Genomic DNA, 24,844 nt, shown 5'->3' with positions numbered 1-24,844 from the left:
TTGAGACAACAATGTCCAAAATTCATATTAATTAATAAATTCATTAACACAATTGCAAATAAAACTAGAAAGACACTTAATTTTCTCACTGATTCTATTTTAAAACTAACCTGATCAATTAATGTTAATTTTATCCTGCCTGTCAAGACTGAATGGAAGGGTCTTTTATTCTGAAGGATTTCCAAGCTTCAAAGCTTGCACTAAGGATCTTTGTCAGTGTGAGCTGTGACTCAGTCAGGAACACCCTCACGTCGGAGTTAGAAGGTCAGTTTTGTCCTCCCTCCAGTTGAATTGCTGACTCGATTTGAACAAATAACCAGGTTTTGAGTAGGTGAGCATCAAGCCCTTTTGATGCAGCATTGACGGAGTATGGAGGAGAAATAAGTGAGAGGTCAGAAAAGTTGCTCAGTCTGAAGGCTTTATACAGCTTTTGGATTGATATTGCAGGTAACAGATTGCCATTAGCACGTAAATGGGCAGGCTCACTCCATTTAGAAAGAGATGATTGTTTCACTGTCCTTAGGGCAAGATTTTAGAGACGACTGCAAAGTAATGATCTTGAGAAGTCCTTTCAGTATTGCACAAGATTTTTCACATTGATAAATACATCACTATTGCCCTTTAAAAAAATCCTGGGCTACAGCAACCATAGAATTCCCTGGAATCACAGTGATAATGGGAACTGCAGACGCTGGAGAATCCAAGATAACAAAGTGTGGAGCTGGATAAACACGGCAGGCCAAGCAGCATCTCAGGAGCACAAAAGCTGATGTTTCGGGCCTAGACCCTTCATCAGAGAGGGGGATGGGGAGAGGGTTCTGGAGAGACGGGGAGGCGGACCGAAGATGGAGAGAAAAGAAGATAGGTGGAGAGGAGAGTATAGGTGAGGAGGTAGGGAGGGGATAGGTCATTCCAGGGAAGACGGACAGGTCAAGGAGGCAGGATGAGGTAGTAGGTAGGAAATGGAGGTGCGGCTTGAGGTGGGAGGAAGGGATGGGTGAGAGGAAGAACACGTTAGGGAAGCGGAGACAGGCTGGGCTGGTTTTGCGATGCAGTGGGGGGAGGGGACGAGCTGGGCTGGTTTTGTGATGCGGTGGGGGGAGGGGAAGAACTGGGCTGGTTTTGGGATGCGGTGGGGGTAGGGGAGATTTTGAAGCTTGTGAAGTCCACGTTGATACCATTGGGCTGCAGGGTTCCCAAGCGAAATATGAGTTGCTGTTCCTGCAACCTTTGGGTGGCATCATTGTGGCACTGCAGGAGGCCCATGATGGACATGTCGTTTGAGGAATGGGAGGGGGAGTTAGAATGCTTTTCAACCCGTTATGCCTGCGCTAGTCCTTTCAATGAGCTCTCCATTTTAACCCAACATCCTAACTTTTATCCCTGGAACTCAACAAGTTAATTCTCTCCAAGTACATGCCCAATTGCCTTTTAAAAAATTCTTATGGAATCTAGCTCCATCACTTTTCAAGACCTCAAAAATGTCTTTAACAAACTTTCTCTTCCTCACAAGCTTTCTCAACATTTATTTTCAATGTGTTGTCCGTAGAAGCTGACCCAGTTGTTTGAAGAAAACTTCTCACTATTCTCTCTATGAAATCCCTTTGAAGTTCTGAACACCCTGAAACCTCTCTGGTATATGTTGTCAAGCTTTTGTATCTTCTATTTTGTACTTTGCCACAAACTGAACACCTTCATCCCTTTTAAACTTCCTCTGCACCCTCTTAATACCATACCTATGTGAAGTGCCGTACCCAAAAACACGCACACTGCTTCAGCTGAGGTGAAGCAAAGATTTCTAAAATCTTAGCATTACTTCCTTGCATTTGTACTCGATTCATCTATTGACATTGCACTGTGTCCCATATGATTTTTTTTAATTAGATTCCCTACAGTGCGGGAACAGGCCCTTCGGCCCAACAAGTCCATACCACCCCATGCAGCATCCCACCCAGACCCATCCCCCTGCGACCCACACACTCCTGAACACTATGGGCAATTTAGCATGGCCAATCCACCCAGCCTGCACATCTTTAGACTGTGGGAGGAAACCAGAGCACCCGGAGGAAACCCACGCAGACACAGGGAGAATATGCAAATTCCGCACAGACGGTCGTCTAAGACTAGAATCGAACCCAGGTCCCTGGCGCTGTGAGGCTGCAGTGCTAACCACTGAGGCACTGTGCCGCCCCATTTATGCTTCCATTAAAGATTTCTGATAGCTTTAAATTGAGGGGTGAAAGATATAGGACAGGTGTCAGAGGTAGTTTTTTTACTCAGAGAGTAGTAAGGGAATGGAACGCTTTGCCTGCAACAGTAGTAGATTCGCCAACTTTAGGTACATTTAAGTTATCATTGGATAAGCATATGGACGTACATGGAATAGTGTAGGTTAGATGGGCTTCAGATCGGTATGACAGGTTCGCACAACATCGAGGGCCAAAGGGCCTGTACTGTGCTGTAATGTTCTATGTTCTATGAATATTCATCTTCCTGTCTCTACTTTTGCACTCCCCACTTAAAATATATTGCCTCTCCTTGATGTTTCTCCTTAAAGTGCATTATTTCATACTTGCTTGTATTAAATTGCAACACCATATGATTGCCTGTTTGCACAGCCAGTCTACATCGTCCTGGTCGCTACAATCCTGATTACCATTTGCCATATTGTTGAGACTCGTGTCAGTTGCAATCATCAAAATTGTACTCCCTGCACTGAAATCCAGTTCACATAAAGGAAAAGCAGTGGATATTTAACTTAAACTGGATGGCCACCAATATCCTCGCAGGTAGGTTTGCTGGTGCCACTTGTGAGTGTTTAAAATAGTGTTGGGTGTGGGTGGGTGGTGGGAATTAGAGTTGTAAGGAAGCACATGGAAGGATTGAAGAGATGGTAGATGTTAAGTCATGTAAGTCTAGTTGAAAGAACAGCAGGGCCAAGTCAATGAACACAGCGAGGCTGATGGTTTGAAATGCAGATTATGTCACATGAGATCCATGGTGAGTTGGTAAGTTGGACATAAAACAAGCCTGGTCATAGAAGAGAGAGGGTGGTCGTGGAGGGATGTTTTACTGACCAGAGATCTCTGACCTATGGTTAGCGCCAGGACCGCTTTTGTTTGTAATATATACAAATGATGTGAATGTAAATATATGCGGTCTGATGAGTACGTTTGCAGACAGCATGGCAATTAATAGCGTTTTGGATAGTGAGGAAGGTTGTCAAATGCTCCAAGAGGATATAGATCAGTTGGAAAGTTGGATGGGGAAATGGCAGATAGAGCTTAATCCGGACAAGTGTGAGGTGATGCATTTTGGAGGTCAAATGCAAGAGGAGAGTATGCAATAAATGGCAGGACCCTGAGAAGAATTGATATAGAGAGAAACCTTTGGGGCACAAGTCCATAGGTCCCTGAAAGTGGTAAAACAGGTGGATAAGGTAGTAAAGAAAGCGTATGGCATGCTTGCCTTTATCAGTTGAGGCAGAGTATCAAAGTTGGCAAGTCATGTTACAGTTGTGTAAGACTTCACTTTGTCCACGTTTGGAGTATCATGCGCAGTTCTGGTCGCCACACTATGGGAAGAATGCGAAGGCTTTGGAGAGGATGCAGAAGAGGTTTGCCTGATTTGGAGTGTATTATTTACAAGGAGAGATTTGACAAACGTGGATTGTTTTCGCTTGAACATTGGAGTCTGAAGGGCGACCTGATGGAGGGGTATAAAATTATGAGAAGCATTGATAGGGCGGATAGTTGGAATTTCTTTTTTTTCCCAGGGAGGTTACGTCAAATATTAAGGGGCATAAGTTTAAGGTGTGTGGGTGAGGGGATGGATTCTAAAGGAGATGTGCAAGTCAAGTTTCTTTAAACTGAGGATGGCAAATGCCTGGAACGCGATGCTAGGGAGGTGGTAGAAACAGATGTAACAGCAACATTTCGGAGGAATTAAGACAAATACATGAAACCAGCAGGGAATAGAGGGATGCGAGACCATATGTAGGCCGATGGGATTAGTTGGCATCATGGTTGGTGCCGATGTGGTAGGCCGAAGGGCCTGTTCCTGTGCTGCACTGTTCTATGTTATATGATTCTAATTTTGATCCCTTGGGATCACATTCCATTCACTTCTGTTCACCATGATTCCCAATTGCCTATACTTCACCTATCACATCTGCAGATTAGCAACATCTCTTTAATCCTATGTGTTTCTATTTTGAGAGGAACTTTGTGTGCAGTGTTTTATCAGACACTTTTTGAATATCCACATACGCAATTCCTGTAAACCATTTACAGAGATTCATCTCTTTGAGGGTGATGTTAAAGGTGGATGTGCAAAAGCCACATTGAAACATGTCATAGAGTCATGGAGCCTAGAAACAGGCCCTTCGGCCTACTCCATCTATGCTGACCAACAAACATTAAACTGCACAAACAAAAATAGAAATTGTTGGCAAAACTCAGCAGTTCTGGATTTAGCAATTCCGATGAAGAGTCACTGCACTCAAAACATCTTCCCACTGATGTTGCTGGACTGACTGAGTTTCGCCAACAATTTCTGTTTTTGTTTCAGATTTCCAGCATCTGCAGTTCTTAGTTTCCTATCCAAGTTACTCTTAAACCAATCTAGCTGCACTCGGGCCACATGCCAACTATGCCCTGGTATTTTAAGTCCTTGTCGAGATACTTCTTAAATGTTGTGAGAACACCTGCCTCTACGACACTCTCAAGCTGCTTGCTCCAAATGTCTACCATCCTCTAAGTGCTGCAACATCCTTCTGGAATATAATGCTGTCTCGGCAAAGGTAGTCATGGTCACTTTTTGTTAAAATGTATTTGGTTCCTTTCAGAGAAGGAAATCTGTCATATTTTCTCAGCCTGGCCTACACGTGACTCCAGACCCCCAGCCAATGTGGTGAATCTTAACTGCCTTTTGCAAAGGCCGAGGAAGCCATTCAGAGGTAACTGCTGGATATGTCAGTGACACTCACATCCCCTTGGGAAATAACGGAGCAAAACAATTAATCCCTCAAAATTTCTGACGCAATACAGCAAGACTTTTTTTTTAATTCTCAGGATCCCAACAAGCATAATAGCGTCAACGGTTCATTTTAGGAGGTAAATAGAACTAACATGAGGGCACCTTTTCACAACTTCTGAATGCCCAAGCACAGCCACAGGAATATTTCTGAAATGCAGTGCCTACTGTAATATTGAGAAATTGCTGAGAGCAGGGCCATGTTAAAAGCAGTGGCCAAATAATCTATTGAAGCCCTGTTGAGAAAGGGGTAAGCATTGGCCAAGATACCAGGAGGGATCCTTTGCTCTTTGGTAAACAGAGTGGCCACAGCTAACAGGTACGCATCTTGCCCCAAAAGACAAAAGCCAGGTGTCAGACCTTGGGCTAGACATCCACAGAGAGGCTGATTTGTGTCCAATTAGCTGTCCTCAGCAAGATCAACATTCAGAACATTTCAATGGAGCATGGGAAGGATTCAGAGAGCAGCAGAACACATCTCCCAACTCTGATTTGTCTTTAGTGTCTTCTGCTCGAATCCAAAGGCTCGAGTGTTGCTGTCAGGTAGTTAACGGCATAGAAAGAGCCATTTCTTCATGGTTTAACAGAGAATCTTGTGAAACGACTGCATGGCTTTGTGCTCATCTTTAGCAAGCTCCAGATCAGCCACAATTCATTGGGCATTACTCGGTGAACGACCATTAATCCTTGGTAAACGCACGGGTCGAATGGAATATCCCCGTAGGTACGGAAGCCTCTGTGCGGGATTGCATCAATGTTGGCCTTCTGGGCACAGATTCCCACAAAAGCATCATCGATAGGAAAGAGCTCCTCAAATTCGGCAGCCTTGTGTAGCTTGAGGATTGACGTTCCAGACAACAGGTAACCACCCCCTCCAGCATAGGGAGGATAAGGTTTGTTGCCGTACAGAAAGAGTGGGATGTAGTACTTGCTGTGCTCAGCTCTGGACGGGTACCAGTTTCTGAAGACATCCCCCACATAAAGGTCCTGGGAAGGATTGTGATCCTTTAAAAAATCCACGACATTCTCCACGTTAACAAACACATCATCATCACCCTTGAAGACAAACTTCACAGCCCGGCAGTCCTGGGAGAACCATTGCCAGAAGAGGGTCTCTTTTAGTGTGACGTTGAAGAAGGACTCGCGAAAGCCCCATTGGATGATGTCGTTGTACTGCTTGCTCTCGTGGTCCACCAGGGCCTGCACAGCTTGTGAACGGATCTGGCGCTCTGTAAGGCCCAGGAGAAAGACGCGGCGCACTAATGCCCCTTCCACCACCCGCTCCTGCCCCCAGGTGCTGCGGATGGATGCCCGGCGGTCGGCGTGCTCCGCCAGGGACTTAACTGCCAACAGCAGGAAGGTGCCTTCCCTATCGCAGCTGCTGGCCTTGCGCAGGAGAGGGAAGTTCCTGCAATGTCGGTACATCATGAAGTCCTTGTAGATTGGCTTGAGCTTGGAGGTCAGGCTGTTGAAAGCAGGGTTCGGATGGCAGGGCTGTGGGGTCGGCTCTGCTCTGGGCTGACCACTGAGCACCTCAACCGCGGTCAAGTTCCTGGAATTTATTGTGGCTGGTGGAACCTTGGAACGCCACACAAACTCGTCAAAGTATGACAAGAATGTTAATTTCTTCTTCATGACAATCACAGGGTTGTATAAACTGAAACCAACCATGAGCACAATGGAAAATATCAGGATGCCTTTCATTCCACGGATCAACGCAGCAGTGTTCATGACTGCGGACTGAGAGGGAGAAAAGATACATCTTGAAAAATTTATTCATGCAAAGACATTATGTTTAAATGTTGGAACATATGAAAAGCAATAGGTATTCATTTCTGAGTTAGGAATCTTCCAAACTGAAGAAATCATATTGGTCTCAAAATGCTTAGTGGAGCCAAATGCCTGGTGCTGTTATTCATTAGACTGTTAATCCAGAGACTCAGATAAACTACTGGAGGACTTGAGTTCAAATCCCACCATGACAGATGGTGCAGATTGAATTCAATAATTTAAAATAAAAATTAAGAGTCTAATGATGACCACAAACAATAGCTGATTGTTGGAAACCCTATTTTTTTAAATTCATTAACAGGATGAGGGCATTTCTGGTTAGGCAGAATTTATTGCCCATTCCTAATTGCCCAGAGGGTAGTTAAGAGTCAACCACATTGCTGCGGGTCTGGAGTCACATGTAGGCCACACTAGGTAAGGATGGTGGCTTCCTTCCCTAAAGGACATTAGTGAACCAGATGGGTTTTTCCAACAATCAACAATGGATTCATGGTCATCTTTAGATTCTTAGTTCCAGATACTTTTCTTGAATTCAAATTCCACCATCTGCCGTGGCGGGCTTCAAACTCAGATCTACAGAATGTTATCCGGGTCTCTGGATTAACGCCCAGCGATGGTACCACTATGCTATTGCCTCGCCATTTGGTTTGCTAATGTCCTTCAGGGAAGGAAACTGGCATCCTTGTCTGGCCTGGCCTGCTTGTGACTCCAGAACCATAGCTGCGTGGATGACTCTCAACTGCTCTCTGGGCAATTAGGGATGGGCATTAGACAATGGCCTGGCCAATGATGCCCTCATCCTGTGAATGAAGAAAAAACATTTCTCTCCACAGTTTGTCAAGCCTGCTGAGTATTTCCAGCAATTTCTATCTTATTTCAATTGAACCTTCAATAGTAAAAGGTTATTCAGGCCATCAAAGATACCAGTGTGCATAATCAAATGCAAAAAATTATGTTTGAAAGTAACCTAATTCAAAACAAAAGCAATTAATTCACTATTTTGATGTCTAACGTGTGGAACATCAGGAAAAGGGAAGTCACTTCATAACCTTCAATTCTACTTTGTAGTTAACTTATTGCTATAATCTATTTCTCTTCAATTCTTTAATTCATTCAAATGTCACGATTCATCATGTTCCAGAGTCTGGATGGGATAGATACTTCTCTTTCTGCTTCAAACTGGAATCTCAGGTTTAATCTCATTGCTAGTTCACCACTAAACGCTGGAAGCTTTCATTTTTTTTATTCATTTGTGGGATGTGAGGATCGCTGGCTGGGCCAGCATTTGTTGCCCATCCCTAGTTGCCCTTGAGAAGGGGGCGCTGAGCTGCTTTCGTAAACCGCTGCATTCCTCCTGCTGTGGGTTGACTCACAATTAGGGAGGTGATGACTAGTGGCACTATTGCTGGACTGTTAATCCAGAGAGCCACATAACGTTCTGGGGACCTGGGTCCAAATCCCACCACGGCAGGTGGTGGAATTTGAATTCAATAAAATATCTGGAATTAGGATTCTAATGATGACTGTGAAACAATTGTCAATTGTCGGAAAAACCCATCTGGTTCACCCATGTCCTTTAGGGAAAGAAACTGCCATCCTTACCTGGTCTGGCCTCCATGTGACTCTTAACTGCCCTCTGGGCAATTAGGGATGGGCAATAAATGTTGCCTAGCCAGTGATGCCCTCATCTTGTGAATGAATAAAGAAAGAATTCCAGGATTTTGACCCAGTGACATGAAGGAATGTCAATGTAACTCCAAGTCAGGATGGCAAGTGGTATGGAGAGGAACTCGTAGGTGGTGGTGTTCCCATATAGCTGCTGCCCTTCTTCTAGATGGAAGTCGTCGTGGATTTGGAAGGTGCTGTCTGAGGGTCTTTGGTGAATTTCTGCAGTGCATCTTATGGATAGCACATACTGCTGCTACTGAGCATCATGATGGAGGGGGTGAATGCTTGTGGGTGTAGTACCAATCAAGTGGACTGCTTTGTCCTGGATGGTGCCAAGCTTCTTGAGTGTTGTTGGGGCTGCACCCATCCAGGCAAGTGGGGAGTATTCCGTCACACTCCTGACTTGTGCCTTGTAGATTGCGGACAGGGTTTGAGGAGACAGGAGGTGAGTTACTCACCGCAGTATTCCTAGCTTCTGACCTGCTCTTGTAGCCAGTGTTTTTTATGTGCGTATTCCATGTTTAAATCTCTTAGATTTCTCTGCCAGTATTTGTAACAAAACCCCTGGAATGTTTAACATACAGGTAGTTGGTGAAGAAGACTGACTTTGTATTCATAAAGCAAGTGGGTTGAATGGTTTAATTGATCTATAATAATCTTCTAAAACACATAAACACTTTTTCCTCAATCTCATATTTTTAAGATTGATTCCCCGATGATGTGCTGGCAAGAATAGTATTAACTGACCATCACAAAATTTTTCTTTAACTTATTTCATGGGATGTGGGTGTCACTGCCACATCTACTGGTCATTTATTGCTTATTCCTAATTGCCATGGAGCAGGTGGTGGTGAAACATTGTGGTCCATGCAGTATAGGTGTATCTTATTTGGAACTGATGGTAGCTAGGAAAAGATTGATGCATAAGCTGGAGATGGGGGGGGGAGGGGAGAGGGGTAAACAATAGGTGGAGATGGAGCCCAGAAAGAGAGAGCAAAAGAGTTGGGCAAACAAAGGAACAGGTAAAGGTAAAGGTCAGTCTGGCTGAATCAATAGCTGCTAGTGAGGACCCTTCTGAGGAAGAGTTACTGGACCTGAAACATTAACTCTGTTTTCACTCTACAGATGCTGCCTGACCTGCTGAGCTTTTCCAATCATTTCTGATTTTGTTTCTGATTTCCAGCTTCTGTGCTACTCTAGTTTTTGACTGTGGAGGGAGTGAATGTTGGAGAGAGGATGAGTTCTAATCAAGTGGGTTTCTCTGCCTGAGATGGTCTGGTTCCTGAGTGTTGTTAGAAAAGCGCTCATTCAGACAAATGGGGAGTACTTCATCATGCTCCTGAATTGTGCTGTGGATAGGCTTTAGGGGTGTCTGCAGTTGAGTTACTTACTGCAGCCGCTGACCCGCTCTTGTAGCCACTATATTTATATGGCATTAAAAAGATAGAAATTGCTGGAAAAGCTCTGCAAGTCTGGAATCATCTGTGGAGACAAATCAGAGTTAACATTTTGGGTCAATTAGCTCTTCCTCAGCACTGTATATGGTCCAGTCCAGCTCAGTTTCTGGCCAATGATAATGTCCCACGATATTGGTAGTCAGGATTCGGTGATGGTAATGCCCATTAAATGTCAAGTGACATTCAATTATTAAAGAAAGAAAGGGTTAGATTTGATTTTGAGTTGATTTTTACAGGAAGGATGTGGAGGATTTGAAGAGGGTGCAGAAGACGTTTACCAGGATGCTGCCTGGATTTGTAGGTTTCAGCTATGAGGTTTGGTGAGTACAACTTGGGTTGTTTTCTCTGGAGCAGCAGAGGCTGTGGGGAGACTGGCTAGATGTCTATAAAATTCTGAGATGCATAGATAGGGTTGGTGGTCAGAATAATTTTCCCAGAGTTTAAAAGTCTAATATTAGGGGATACGGATTTAAGTGTGAGAGGGAGAAATCTCAAAGGAGATGTGAGGAGCAAGGATTTTTACACAGATAGTGGTAGGAATCTGGAATGCACTGCCAGGGGTGATGGTGGAGGCAGATACGATAGGGTTATGTAAGGGACTTTTACATAAGCACATGAATATGCAAGGAATGGAGGGATATAGACCAAGGGCAGGCAGAAGGGATTAGTTTAATTTGACAGTGATAATGGGAACTGCAGATGCTGGAGAATCCAAGATAACAAAGTGTGGAGCTGGATGAACACAGCAGGCCAAGCAGCATCTCAGGAGCACAAAAGCTGCTGCTTGGCCTGCTGTGTTCATCCAGCTCCACACTTTGTTATCTTAGTTTAATTTGATGTCATGTTTGGCACAACATTTTGGGCCGAATGGTCTGATACTCTGCTGTACTGTTCTATGATCTTTGTGCTATGTACTATGATTTGATTTATTATTGTCATATGTGCCAAGATCCAGTGAAAAGTACTGTTTTGCATGCTATCTAGACAAATCATACCTTACATAAGTACATCAGGGTAATAGAACAGAATGCAGAATAAGATGTTACAGCTACAGAGATGATGCAGAGAAACATCAACTCTAATATATGAGAGGTTCATTCTTAAGTGGTATGAATTATATAATTAATGGTAGGACCTTAGGAAGTGTTGTAGAGCAGAGGGGCCCAGGGTTTCAAGTACATAATTCATTGAAGTTTGTGTTACATATAAACAGGGTGGTTAAAAAGGACTTTGGCATGGTTGCCTTCATTGCCCAGTCCTTTGAATAAAGGAGTTGGGAAGTCATTTTGAGCTTTTACTTCAAATTAGTGAGTCCTCTTCTGGAGCACTGTGCCCAATTCTGGTCACCCAGTTGAGGGAAGGATATCATTAAGCTGGACAGAGTTCAAAAGAGATTTACCAGGATGTTGCTAGGTATGGAAGGGTTGAGTTATAAAAAAACACTGGATAGACTGGGACTTTTTTACTCGAGTGTAGGAGGCTGAGAGCCACATCGCAAACTCACCTTTGTGGGGAGGTGAAGGGCTAGTGGTATTATCGCTTGACAGTTAATTCAGAGACCCAGATAATGTTCCGGGGGACCCAGGTTCAAAGCCTGCCATGGCAGATGGTAGGATTTGAATTCAATAAAAAAAAGGCCTGGAATTAAGAAACGATTGTTGGGGAAAAGATCATTTAGTTCACTAATGTCCTTTAGGGAAGGAAACTGCCATCCCTACCTGGTCTGGCCTACATGTGACTCCAGGTCCACAGCAATGTGGTTGACTCTGAACTGCTCTCTGGGCAATTAGGGATGGGCAACAAATGCTGCCTAGCCAGCAATGCCCACATCCTGTTAATGAATAAAAAGACCCTTATAGAGATTTATAAAATCATGACAGGTATAGACAGGGTTAATAATAGTTATCTTTTCCCAAGGATGGGGGATTTCAAGACTTGGTGAAAGGAGAGATTTCATTAAGTCACAAGGAGCAAGTTTTTTTTACACAGAGGGTGGTTTGAAAATGGAATAAACTTCCTGAGGAAGCGGTGGCTGTGGGCACAATTACAACGTTTAAAAGACATTTGGAAAATAAAGATGAAAATTATTACCTCCTTACCAGGAGTCAAGGTAAGTCACCAGGCACAAGGCAATAGGGGAACAGTATTTTCTGTCGGTTAAGTTATGGATAGCAGAGTTTTGAATGACCTCAAGTTTACCAAGGACAGACCTTGGGAGACCAGTTACATACATAGAACATAGAACATTACGGCACAGTACAGGCCCTTCGGCCCTCGATGTTGTGCCGACCTGTCATACCGATCTCAAGCCCATCTAACCTACACTATTCCATGTACGTCCATATGCTTGTTCAATGACAACTTAAATGTACCTAAAGTTGGTGAATCTATTACCGTTGCAGGCAAAGCGTTCCATTCCCTTACTACTCTCTGAGTAAAGAAACTACCTCTGACATCTGTCCTATATCTTTCACCCCTCAATTTAAAGCTATGCCCCCTCGTGCTCGCCGTCACCATCCTAGGAAAAAGGCTCTCCCTATCCACCCTATCTAACCAGTGTAGTATTTGGAATAGTTATACCTTGAGGTAACAAAGGAGTGAAGGAAGGTTTCAGCAACAGATGGGCCCAGGCAGGGGTGAGGGTAGATGTTGTTACTGAGGTGCTGGTATGAATACCAGATCAGAGGCAGTCGTTAGTATTGTTTTAAAAAGATTGTTCTGAGTAGGCATAGTCAAGTTACACTCTGAGTAAGAGGAGAAATAAGATCTCATTGAGCTTCACCCAGAGAGTTGTGAGCGCATGGAATAGTTTGCCAGTGGTAGTCGTGGAAGCGGAGTCATTAGTGACATTTAAGCGACTGCTGGACATGCACAGGGACAGCAGTGAATTGAGGGGAATGTAGGTTAGGTTATTTTATTTTTGGATTAGGATTATTCCACGGCACAACATCGTGGGCCGAAGGGCCTGTACTGTGCTGTACTTTTCTATATTCTATGTTCTATGCACAGCTACACAAAAGTCAGCCCCTTTAAATTGGTGCAGATTAAAATTTAAAGGCCATCACACTTAATCAAATCATCTGCAAATTGCAAAAGCAAGTTTAGAGGATACGTTGCTTACAAATGATGTGTATCTCATTTTACAAGAGGAAACTTGTACTTACATGTAATGCTTTTTTATGTTTCTCCTTATGGGAGAATCTGGGACCAGAGGGGCATAGTTTCAGAATAAAGGCCTGCCAATTTAAGACTAAGGTGAGAAAACATTTCTTCTCTAAGTGGGTTGCGGGCCTTTGGAACTCTTTGCCAGAGAGAATTGTGGGGGACATTATCCTTGTGCATATGAATTGTTGAGGTAGATAGATTCTTGATAAGTCGCAGAATCAGGGTTACCGGGAAAGGGTAGGAACGTGGACATGAGGATCATCAGATCTGTCACAATCCCATTAAATGATGGAACAGGCTCAAGAGGCCAAGTGGCTTACTTATGTTCCTCTTTCTTATGATCATGGTTGCACGACCACAGGACCTCCTTTGCAGATGATTAAGGACTTCTGAAATGTCATCAACTATTGCACAATAAGATTCTACAAACACAAACGATAGTATTCTCATGCATCTGTCACCTATGCAGCTGAGGTTGCTGCTTTAGAAGATGTTGCAAGAGCGTTGGCGAATTGCAAGGGGGCATCTTGTAGGCCACTGAAATTGTTTTCCTTTTAATGTGCCTTGTGAGCATCTTTGTGTCCATCACATCCTGATGGTGGAACATAACCTGGATCTAGGGTCAATATCACTGCACTAGTCCCTGTCCTTTAGGTAGAAGCATTGCTGAGATTTGGACTCAGGCTCCATTGTACACTGTGTAGGTACTTCAAAACTCTAAGAAAGCCTTTTTAGAAGGTACAAAAATTATTTTTATTCAACCTGTTCAGGCACATTGTAACGTAACACCAGGGCACCCATGAGGCTCAAAGTCTACGACAAAATTCTGTTTAGAGGTGGCTCACACTCATGTTGCAAGCATTGAGCTAAGTGAATGTAGATACAGGCATGCTCAAGGTATCATTAACAGAAAATAATGTTAACTGTAGCACATATTTAAGAAGTAGCTTCCTGTGAGAGCTTTTGCAACATAGTAGTTGTGTCCCTATCTCTGGTCTAAAAGGGCTGGGCATTGATCATGATGACGGTAGATGCTTAAAGTGGTGGATGGGTTGGGTTGGGTTGACACAGGTTGCTTTGGCCAGATTGGTGATGAGCTACTTGAGTATTGTCTGAACTTCACTCCTGCAGGTCAGTTAGGGGTATTCCATGACATTCCTGACATGTGCTTTGTTGAAAATGGAGTCATGAGGTGAGTTACTGACTGCAGTGTTCCCAACCTCCAACATGCTCTTGTTTATGTGACTAGTCCAGCTCAAAGAAACCTACAGCACAGGAACAGGCCCTTCGGCCCTCCAAGCCTGCGCCGATCGAGATCCTCTGTTTAAACCTGTCATCTATTTTCTAAGGGTCTGTATCCCTTTGCTCCCTGCCCATCCATGTACCTGTCCAGATACATCTTAAAGACACTAATGTGTCTGCGTCTACCACCTCCGCTGGCAACGCGTTACAGGCACCCACCACCCTCTGCGTAAAGAACTTTCCACGCATATCTCGCGTAAACTTTCCTCCTCTCACTTTGAACTCATGACCCCCACTTTCTCTCTCTCTCTCTCTCGCTCTACTCTGGGAAAAAGCTTCTTGCTATCCACATTCAGTTTCTGACCTAATCTTTAAATGAACCATTGGTGATTAAAACAGCCCTTAGTGGGATATTGACAAAGGATCAAGTGACAGACACAGCTATGTGACCCCAAAACCAACAGATCAGATCTGAGCTTTACGGTCCTGCCATATCCAGTCGTGAATGTTGATGGATAACAAAACATCTCACTGGAAGAGGCCGCTTCACAAATATCCCCATCCTCAATGATGGGAGAGCCCAGCACATCAGTGAAAAAGATAAGGCTGAAGCTTTCATAGCAATCTTCAGCCAGAAGTGCCGAGAGGATGACCCATCTTGGCGTCCTCCAATGGTCCCTAGCATTACAGATACAGTTTCCAGCCATCTTGAGTCACTCTACATGATATCAGAAAACAGTTGGAGACACTGGCTACTGCAAAGACCATGGGCCCTGATAACATTCTGGCTATAACACTGAAGGCTTGTGCTCCAGAGCTTACCACTCCAACAGCCAAGATCTTCCAGCACAATTACAACACTTGCATCTACCCGACAATGTGCAAAATTGCTCAAGTCTGTCCCGCACACAAAAAGCAGGACAAATCCAATCCATCCAATTACTGCCCTCTCAGTCTATTTTCAATCATCAGTAAAGTAATGGAAGATGTCATCAACAGTGCTATCAAGCAGCACCTGTTCAGGAATAACCTGCTCAGTGATGCCCAGTTTGGGTTCTGCCAGGGCCTGTCGGCTCCTGATCTCATTACAACCTTGGTTCAGACATGGACAAAAGAGCTGAATTCCAGAGGTGAGGTGAGAGTGACAGTCGTTGACATCAAGGTTCATTTGACTGAGTGTGGCATCAAGGAGCCTTGGCAAAGCTGGAATCAATGGGTATCAAGGGGCAAACTCTCCTGTGGTTAGAGTCATAGGAAGATGGTCGTGGTTGTTGGAAGTCAGTCATCTCAGCTCCAGAACAACTCTGCAGGAGTTCCTCAGGGTATTGTCCTCGGCCCAACCATCCTCAGCTGCTTCATCAATGACCTTCCATCCGCCATAAGGCCAAAAGTGGGGATGTTCGCCGTTGATTGCACAATGTTTAGCACCATTCGCGACTCCTGAGTTACTGAAGCAGTCCATGTTCAATGCAACAATATCGCAACAATATCAGTCCTCTTGGGCTGACAAGTTGCAAATAAACTGCTGCACACAAATACCAGGCTATGACAAACTCCATTAAGAAACAATTTAACCACCTTCCCTTGAAATTGAGATTAAGGGTTCCATTACCGGATCCCCCACTATCAATATCCTGGAGGTTACCGCTGACCAGGAAGTCATCTGGTCTCACCAATTAACACAGTGGCTACAAGACCAGGTTATAGATTAGGAATGCTACAGCAAGTAACTCACCTCCTGACTTTCCAAAGCCTGTTCACCATCTACAAGGCAGAAGGCAGGCGTGTGATGGAGTACTTCCATCTTGCCTGGATGAGTGCAGCCCTGTAAATATTTAAAAAGCATGATACCATCCAGAACAAAGCAGCCTGATTGATTGGCATCACGTCTACATGCATCCGGTCTACGTACCACCAACGCTCAGTAGCAGCAATGTTAACCCACTATCTGATGCACTGCTGAAATTCACTAAGGATCCTCAGTCAGCACCTTCCAAACCCATGACCACTTCCACCTAGAAGGACAAGGGCAGCAGATATATGGGAACACCAGCATCTGCAAGTTACCCTCCAAGCTACTCACTATCCTGACTTGGAAATATATCGCCGTTCCTTCACAGTCTGGCATCAAAGTCTGGAATTCCCTCCCTAAGGGCATTGTGGGTCAACATACAGCAGGTGGACTGCAGTAGTCCAAGAAGGCAGCTCACCACCACCTTCTCAAGGGCAACTAGGAATGGGCAATAAATGCTCACCCAGCCAGCAATTACAACATTCCAGGAGTGAATGAAAAAAGTCAAATATTAAAAGGAGATGGTTAATTCTTCTCCATAACCATTTCCCCATAACACAATTTTCGATGGCAGTTTTGTATAGCACAACCTCCTCCAGCGTGTGGTCAAATGAGAACACAACTATTGTGTTATAGAAGAACTACCTGTAAAGGTCGCTTGAAAGATAGAAGAGTTCCATAATCAGAAATTCATGTGAAAAATAAAGTAAAAAATGTGAAATGAAGATAGCAGAACAGCTGCTGTGTGTAGGAATTGATGGATGCCAGTGAAATCCAACAGTAAAAAGATCAAGAACAAAAACAAAGTTGCTGGAAAAGCTCAGCAGGTCTAGCAGCATCTGTGGAGGGGAAAACATAGTTAACATTTCAGGTCCGGTGACCCTTCCTCAGAACTGAGAGTGGCTGGGAAAACGGCAGTTTATATGCAGAAAATAGGGAGGTGGGTGGGGTAGGGAGTAAATGATAGGACAGAGCCCGAAGAGAGAGAAAAGTAGTTGGCCAGACAAAGGAGTTGCTAACGATCAGGCTGGGAGGGTGAACAGTTGTTAATGGGGACTGTTAGTGATTAAAGTGAAAATATCAGCACTTGAGTTTATAGAGCTTGATAAGCTTCAGCTAATCATTGAACTGGAAATCCAGCAGGTGGACTGCAGCGGTCCAAGAAGACAGTTCACTACCACCTTCTCAAGGCTAGGAGGAAGGCAGTTTTAACCAACATGTGGTTTCACCCCTTGGATCTTCTAATTTCCTCCATGGTCAGGGAAAGGAGAGTGTGACCACAACTAAGACAAGTAGAGCCATCGAAAAGTAAGGGTTTTTCTTTCCCTTTATTCATTAACGGGAGGAGGACATTGCTGGCTAGGCAGCATTTATTGCCCATCCCTAATTGCCCAGAGGACAGTCCAGAGACAACCACATTGCTGTAGGTCTAGAGTCACATATAAGGTAGACCAGGTAGGGATGGCAGTTTCCTTCCCGAAAGGACATTTAGTGAACCAGATGGGTTTTCCTGACAGTCGACAATGGATTCATGGTCATTATTAGATTCTTAATTCCAGATATTTGTTTAAATTGAATTCAAATTCCACCATCTGCCGTGGTGGGATTTGAACCCAGGCCCCCAAAATGTTATTGAGGTCTCTAGATTAACACTCCAGCAATAATACCACTAGCCTCCCCCCTCGTTAAAATATAGAAGTGGGGCATCTTTTATCATGGCAATTTTCCAACAGGTTCAAGTGTTTATCAACCTGCTTGGCTGAAAGTCGTGGATGGCTGCAGGGTAGATGAATGGAACTGGCCATGGCACTGTGGTACATACAAACATACCAGTTAGAAGGAAGACTAAGCCACTCAGCACTTCAAGACCGTTTCGTCTTTCAATATGTTCATGGTTGGTTTGATTTCATCCACATTACAGTCACCCTGTAAACCTTTCATTGCCTTGCTTTTCAAGAGCCTATTTCTCTCTGACTCCCTTCATACGGAAATCCTGCCATTCCAGGAATTAGTCTAGGAAAGCTTTGCTGCTCTGCCTCCACAGCCAGAACATCTTTCCTCAGATAAGGAGCCCAAAACTGCACGCAATATTCCTGAGGTAACACAGTGTGAAGCTGGATGAACACAGCAGGCCAAGCAGCATCAGAGGAGCAGGAAAGTGTGACGTTTCGGGTCGAGACCCTTTGGTTTGAACCAAAGTACTGCTCTTGTCCTTGAATTCTTTCACTATGAGTGCCAACATTCCATTTACCTTCTTCATTGCCTACTGCTCCTGTATTCTTACTTTCACTGACTGGTTTGCAAGGACACCCAGGTCTCATTGCACCTCCCACTTTCTTAATCTATCGCTGTTCAGATAATAATCTACCTTCCTGTTTTTGTTACCAAACCTTCATTTGTCTGCACTAAACGTCACCCACCCACTCACTCAACTTCTCCAAATCACACTGAAGCATCTCAGTGTATTTTAAGAATCATGAGGTTTTATTAAAGCTTTATAGCACCTAGACACAACCCATCTGGCATACTGTGTACGGTTTTGGACTCCTTATTAGAAAAAGGATACAGTTGCATTCAAAGCAGAATAGGAATATGTACTTGACTCCTTTCTGGAACAACAGGGAAGATTGAAGAGGCTAGGCCTGTAACCGATGGAGTTTAGAAAAATGAACAATGATTTCGCTGAAACATAACAATCTGTGGAAACTTGGTAGAGTAAATACTAGAAGGATGTTTCTTTTTGTGCGGGATTTAGACCTCAGCACCAGTGTTTAAGATTAAGGTATCCCTTTTAAGATGGAGATTAGGTGTAATTATGTCAGTCTGAGGAATCATCTTTTTAAGAAGGCAATGGAGGGTGTGTGATTGAAATTTTCAAGGCAATATAAGATTGTTTTTTTGATATGCAGGAGTTGGGGCTTCTGTGGTTTGGGTTAGGGTAGGGCTAAATAGGAAAGTTGGGCTGAGACCACAACCAGATCAGCCACAATCTTACTGAATGCTACAGCATAGTTGAAGGGCTGAATGGCTTACGGCTGTTCATAAGTTCTAACTCAAAGATAACGGATTTGTCATAACACATCCAAGTATAGGTATTGGATCAGTGTTCGAAATCACCAGTGGGCCCGAGGAGAAAGTAAACAAAAGTGAGAAGATTTTTGGAAGCTCCTTTCAAAAGAGAGCATAGTGTTATTGAATGATACAGCATGGAAATGGACCCTCCGGTCCAGCCAGTCCATGCTGGCCATGTTCCCCAAACTGAACTAGTCCAACTTGCCTGCATTTTGCACATTTCTCTTTCACGTTTCATATTCATATACTTATCCAAATCATTGTAATTGCGCACGGCCCCATCACTTCTTCTGGCAGTTCATTCCACGTACAAACTAACTTCTGAATGAACAAGTTGCCCCTCATGTACTTTTTAAATATTTCTCCTCTCATGTTAAAAATGTGCCTCCTACTTTTAAACTCCCCCACCCCAGGGAAAAAAAATCTTTGCTATTTACCTTATCTATGCCCTTCATGATTTTATAAATCCCCTCAACCTCATACGCTACAGTGAAAAGCCCCAGCCTATCCAGTCTCTCCCAATAGAGAGGGAGAGAAGCATTTAGGAAGTATCTATGGCTACGGCGTTCAGGTTGTCTGGGAAAGCAGAGTTGAAGCCTTATCGCTACTGGGTGGATTTGCATGTACATTAGTGAAACAGGCAAAGATAAAGCCTTAAAGTATGTTGTAAGTCAGAAGACTAATTTCAAGAATTTGGGAAACAAGGGTTAAGCTCCAAGGAACCAAGAGGAGAAAACCTCAAAGATCCTGATATCTACAGAATTGTACACTGACACATGCACTATGCTATTCTCCAACTAGCAGAATGTTAAGTTTTAAACCTATTAGAACATAGAATATAGAACTGTACAGCACAGGGATGAGCACTTCAACCTGCAAAGTTGTGCTGAACATGACACCAAATTAAACTAATCCCTTCTGCCTGCTCTTGGTCCAGATCCCTCCATTTAGTGTGCAATAAATCCCGATAGTTTGTTTGCATTTCACAACCATGGATGCAGGGAATCTGAAAAAAAAAGAAATTGCTGGAGAAGTCCAACAGGTCTGACAACATCTACGGAGAGAAAGCAGAATTAACTTTTTGAGTCTAGTGACTCTTATTCACAATGGGTCCTTCTTTATCCATGACACTTTGGGCTTGAGTGCAGAGTTCACATCCCATGGGTTTAAAGGTAGTCTTTAGGCCATATAAATAAGTAAAAACCTTTGCATTAACTGCATTATTTCAACTGATTTGAATGCAGCTTCATTCCTTCTTTGGTGTTTCACTTGCATCAATTAATCGAATAAAAATCTGTAGTCCCTAATGTTATTTATCTATTCAGAGACTGCAATACAAAGATAAGAAAAGGGCTGAATTTGGTTAGATTAGATTCCCTACAGTGTGGAAACAGGCCCTTCGGCCCAACAAGTCCACACCGCCCCTTGAAGCATCCCACCCAGACCCATCCCCCTATAACCACACACCCCTGAACACTACGGGCAATTTAGCATGGCCAATCCACCTAGCCGGCACATCTTTGTGAATGGATAGTATGCGTTCAGTCCATCTCTCATTTTCTTTGCCTGCTGTTAGACAGGTGAAAAATAATTTATTTTCTTTTTTGCTGAAATGTCTACTGTATCCCACTGAATTTCCATAAATTAGGATTTATTAAATCAAATATTGAAAATATTTTTTCTTCCCAAAAATAAGTCTTCCTTTATAAGTTTATCCCTGCTTTTGGAAGAATGTTTTTAAGCATCAAACATTCGTGTTTACATTACAATCAATGATCTCTCACTTTAAAAGAACAGGTAGACATGACACAATTTGACTAGTGATGAGGTAAGTGCATTTAAAACGTTTAAAAATGGGAATGCATTATACAATTTTATTTTTGTTTTGTACTGAGTCTCCACTTGGTGCTTGGCCTTGTTTCCTCTGATTGCAATTTTTCTTTCCTACCATTCAATGTCATCTTTGTTTCCCTTTCTTGTGTCTCCCCACTCAGATTCCCATCCTTCCCCCACTCTTGTTTAAAATCCTACAGGTCACTAGCAAATACTTCTACACAGATTTAGATTCCAGTCCTGCTGGTGTGTGTCCTGTCAGTTTGTCCAACTTCCTCAGAATTGGTCCCAATGTCTCAAGAATCTAAATCCCTTCCCACTCCATCAGCCTCTCAACCATGCATTCAACTGGCCTTTTCTCTTTTCCCTGAGCTCTCTAGCATGTAGCGCTGAGTGTAATCCTAATATTGCTGCCTTTTGAGATCACATTTTTAAATTTATTTCCTAATTCCCTATATTCTGCTTGCAAGACCTCTATCCTTTTACCAACCTGGGCCGAAACCTCTGGCTATTTCCCCTCCCCCTTCAGAATGCCCTGCAGCTGCTTCGTGGCATTCTTGACCCTGGCACCAGGGAAGAAACACACTATCAATAATTCCACTTGCGTGCAGCTGTGAAAGGAACAAGGAAGTTAGCAAACAGGAAGAGCAGGCTAATGCAAAGGCAAGTATGCGTTTGCCTTTCTTGCACGGGGTTTGGATTACAAAAATGAACATCTAACCATGATTGTACAGAACATTATTGAGACCAGACTTAGAATACTATGTATGTTTGGTATAATGAGAGGCTGGGAAAGTTAGGCCCATGTCTGTACATTTAGTAAGATGAGATTAAATCTCATTGAAGCATGCAAGATTCTGATAGGATTTTTTACGGTAGACACTATTTCCCTTTTCTGGAAATTCTAGAACGCAGCCACACACAAGGTATGGAAATGAAGGTTTGTAAGATTGTATGGTCAACCCCTGCTGCTGTGTCATACATTCTTATGAGCAAAGTCCTGAAGCAACTCCACCCCCAACCCCCGTAAATTTATCTGTTGTACAAGACAATGGAGCAGGAGTAGACCATTCAGCCCATCTGCGCTGCCATTCATTGTCATAGATAATCTGTCGACCCTCAACTCCACTTTCTTGTGTTATCTACATAACCATTGATTCACCTACTGACTCAAACTCTTTCTCAGCCTCTAGTATACTTAATGACATAGCCTTAACAGCTCTCTGTGATAAAGAATTCCACAGACTTGTGTGAGAGAAAAACATTCTCCTCATCTGTTTTAAATGTGCGACTCCCTACTCTGGGTGACACCCTCCGACCCCAAACTCTCCCACAACAACCTCCCTGCACTTATGCTGTCAGGGCCCCTAATAGGAATCTAAGGTCTCCTCTCATTCTTCTAAACTCCAATGATTACAAACGCAAACTACTAAATCTTTCTTGGGGTAATAGGGCCTTATAGCATGGAAACAGACCCTTTGGCCCAAGCAGTCCATTTTGACCATAATCCCAAACTAAATCACTCCCAGCTGCCTGGGGTTGGCCCAAATCCTTCCAAAAATTTCTTATTCATTTACTTAACTAAATGTCATTCAAACATTGTAATTGTACCGGTATCCACCACTTCCTCTGGAAGCTCATTTCACACATGAACCTGTGTGAAAAAGTTGACCCTCAAGTCATTTTTAAATCTTTCTTCTCTCGCCTTTAAAAAATTGCCTCCAACCACAAAACTATTCACAGCCTTCTAGGTGTGATCTGACCAGCACCTTGTACAGTTTTAACAATAATTCCTTATTCTTATACTTTGAAACAAAAATGTCTATTTGCCTTACCTATTTCCTGCTGAACTTTGATATGGTGCGAATTGGCAAATGCGAGACTTATTTTGCAATCTTAAAAAGTTTGAAAAGACAGAAGATGCTCAGTTGGTCTCAGTTGGTAATAACCTTGAAATCGTTAGCTTTGAACATTCAAGACAACCCTCAATACTCAATTCAGACCTATCCCACCTCCCTGTCTCTTCTTGTGCCATATAACTCAGCAATAACTTCCATAAGGCAGTCTACCTGAACAGTGTGTTTACCCGTTTCTATGCAATACTGTCTGTGTTTTTGAGTCTCTGCAGATGTTGCCTGACCAGTCTGTGTTTGTTACATTGCGCATTACATTCCCAGCGCTTGCAGTATTTTAGTTTACTTCACCTATCTACAATGGTATATATTCATACAAACTTACAAACTAGATGCAGAAGCGCGGCATTTTGGGCAACATGGCGGCTCAGTGGTTAGCACTATTGCCTCACAATGTGAGGGACAGGGGTTCAATTCCACCTTTGGGTGACTGTCTGTGTGCAATGTGCATGTGCCTGCGTGGGTTTCCTCCAGGTGCTCCGGTTTCCTTGCACAGTCCAAAGACATGCCTGTTAGGTGGATTGGCCATGCGAAATTGCCTGTAATGTCCAGGGATGTGAGGCTGGTTCCCATGGGAAATACATGGATAAGGTAGTGCATTGGGTCTGGTTGGGGTGCTCTTTGGAGGGTTGGTGTGGACTCATTGAGCCAAATGGACTGCTTCTGCACTGTAGGAGTTCTGTGATTCTATGACATTCGGTTCCTCATGCCTGCTTCATCATTCAATAAGATTATGGTTGACCTGACTCAACCCTCCCTCTTACTCCAATAACCAATAGTCTATTGTTCATCAAGAATCTATCCATCATATTAAGAATATTCAGTCACCCTGCCTCCAGTGCTTTCTGGGGAGGAGAGTTTCAAAGAGTCACAAACCCTTCTGAGAGAAAATATTTCTCTTTATCTCAGTCTTAAATGGAAGACTGATATGACAACACTAAACAGCGGAACCAACCTGAGGACCATACAAGTCTGTTCCTATTTCTGCTGCTCTCAAAAACACTAACAATAAAAGAGCTCGACTTACAAGAGAAACAAAAGAGGAATCGCATTTCTGAATCGAGCATTTGAAAGCAGGATTTGCTGAGAGACCGATTAATTGCAATGATTCGAAACAGCCTCCAGTTGATGTAAGTGTATGGCCTCAAGTTAGGAGATTTAATAGAAAAGATGAGCAAGCCGTTGGTTTTTCACTGACAGGCAGAATAAGACAAACAGATGTTTTCATCCTCAAAAGTAGCATCTTCCTTTTACTTGTTAATCACTTCCCTTTTTCTAAAATACTGTGTTCACAAATGTGATAGAGTTAACAACAGAAAGTGCTGAAAGTCTGTACATTGGCTGTCAGGGTGTAAACCTGTCCTTTCCAATGTAGTCATTTCAAACAAAAAGTGCAAGGCTAGATTTTCATTCGTGCTGTATTTTGAATCTCTCTGCAAACAGCAATCAAAGCGTTAGGCTCTATATATCATTTCTATTATAATAAACTATAAAGCATACTTACCTGATAGATTGCTCTCTCACTGCAGCGAGTCACTACCAGCCTCATGTAACCAGTAACTCATTCTATGCAGCAACTTTATTCCAGATTGAGATGCCCTGTGACGTAGGGCATGCCCTGCTGCTGTGCACTCACTGGGCCCTAGTGCCTGCCTGGTTCACACTCCTTTCAGTTGGCTTGTTGAATCAGTTGGAATCTTCTGTCTGGTCGAGGGACATGGCATCAGAACAGGTATCCTGCTGATGGCCAATGCCATGCCGTTGCTGCTGACCAGCCTCTCCAGTGACCCCACCCCACTTCCTTTCACAAACCCTGAGCCCATCACCTTCTTGCAGACTTGGTTCCTCTGCCTGGCGTTCAATGCCAACATCCTTGC

The 24,844-nt window shown here is 43.4% G+C and overlaps 1 protein-coding gene across 1 annotated transcript; it reads right to left on the bottom strand.

Annotated features, from left to right (window-relative positions):
* On the bottom strand, positions 1 to 24,562 carry LOC125453104 (N-acetyllactosaminide beta-1,3-N-acetylglucosaminyltransferase 4-like). The gene is made up of 2 exons (XM_048532216.2): positions 24,472 to 24,562; positions 1 to 6,774 (listed from the first exon to the last, which is right to left on the bottom strand). Exons 1-2 carry the CDS (start codon positions 24,514 to 24,516, stop codon positions 5,608 to 5,610), a joined length of 1,212 nt encoding a protein of 403 aa, XP_048388173.1. The 5' UTR covers positions 24,517 to 24,562; the 3' UTR covers positions 1 to 5,607.
* Positions 24,563 to 24,844: the final 282 nt, after the last annotated feature.

This window comes from Stegostoma tigrinum, chromosome 1, assembly GCF_030684315.1.
Source record: "Stegostoma tigrinum isolate sSteTig4 chromosome 1, sSteTig4.hap1, whole genome shotgun sequence".
Lineage (NCBI taxonomy): Eukaryota > Metazoa > Chordata > Chondrichthyes > Orectolobiformes > Stegostomatidae > Stegostoma > Stegostoma tigrinum.
The sequence above is the reverse complement of the archived record's forward strand: the minus strand, read 5'-3'. Positions and strand labels throughout refer to the sequence as shown.

Excerpts from the sequence above, each read along its gene's own strand:
- LOC125453104 (XM_048532216.2), bottom strand. The coding sequence starts at position 24,516 with ATGAGGCTGGTAGTGACTCGCTGCAGTGAGAGAGCAATCTATCAG. Across the intron at positions 6,775-24,471 it reads GTGAGAGAGCAATCTATCAG|TCCGCAGTCATGAACACTGC; the intron begins GTAAGTATGCTT and ends TCTCCCTCTCAG.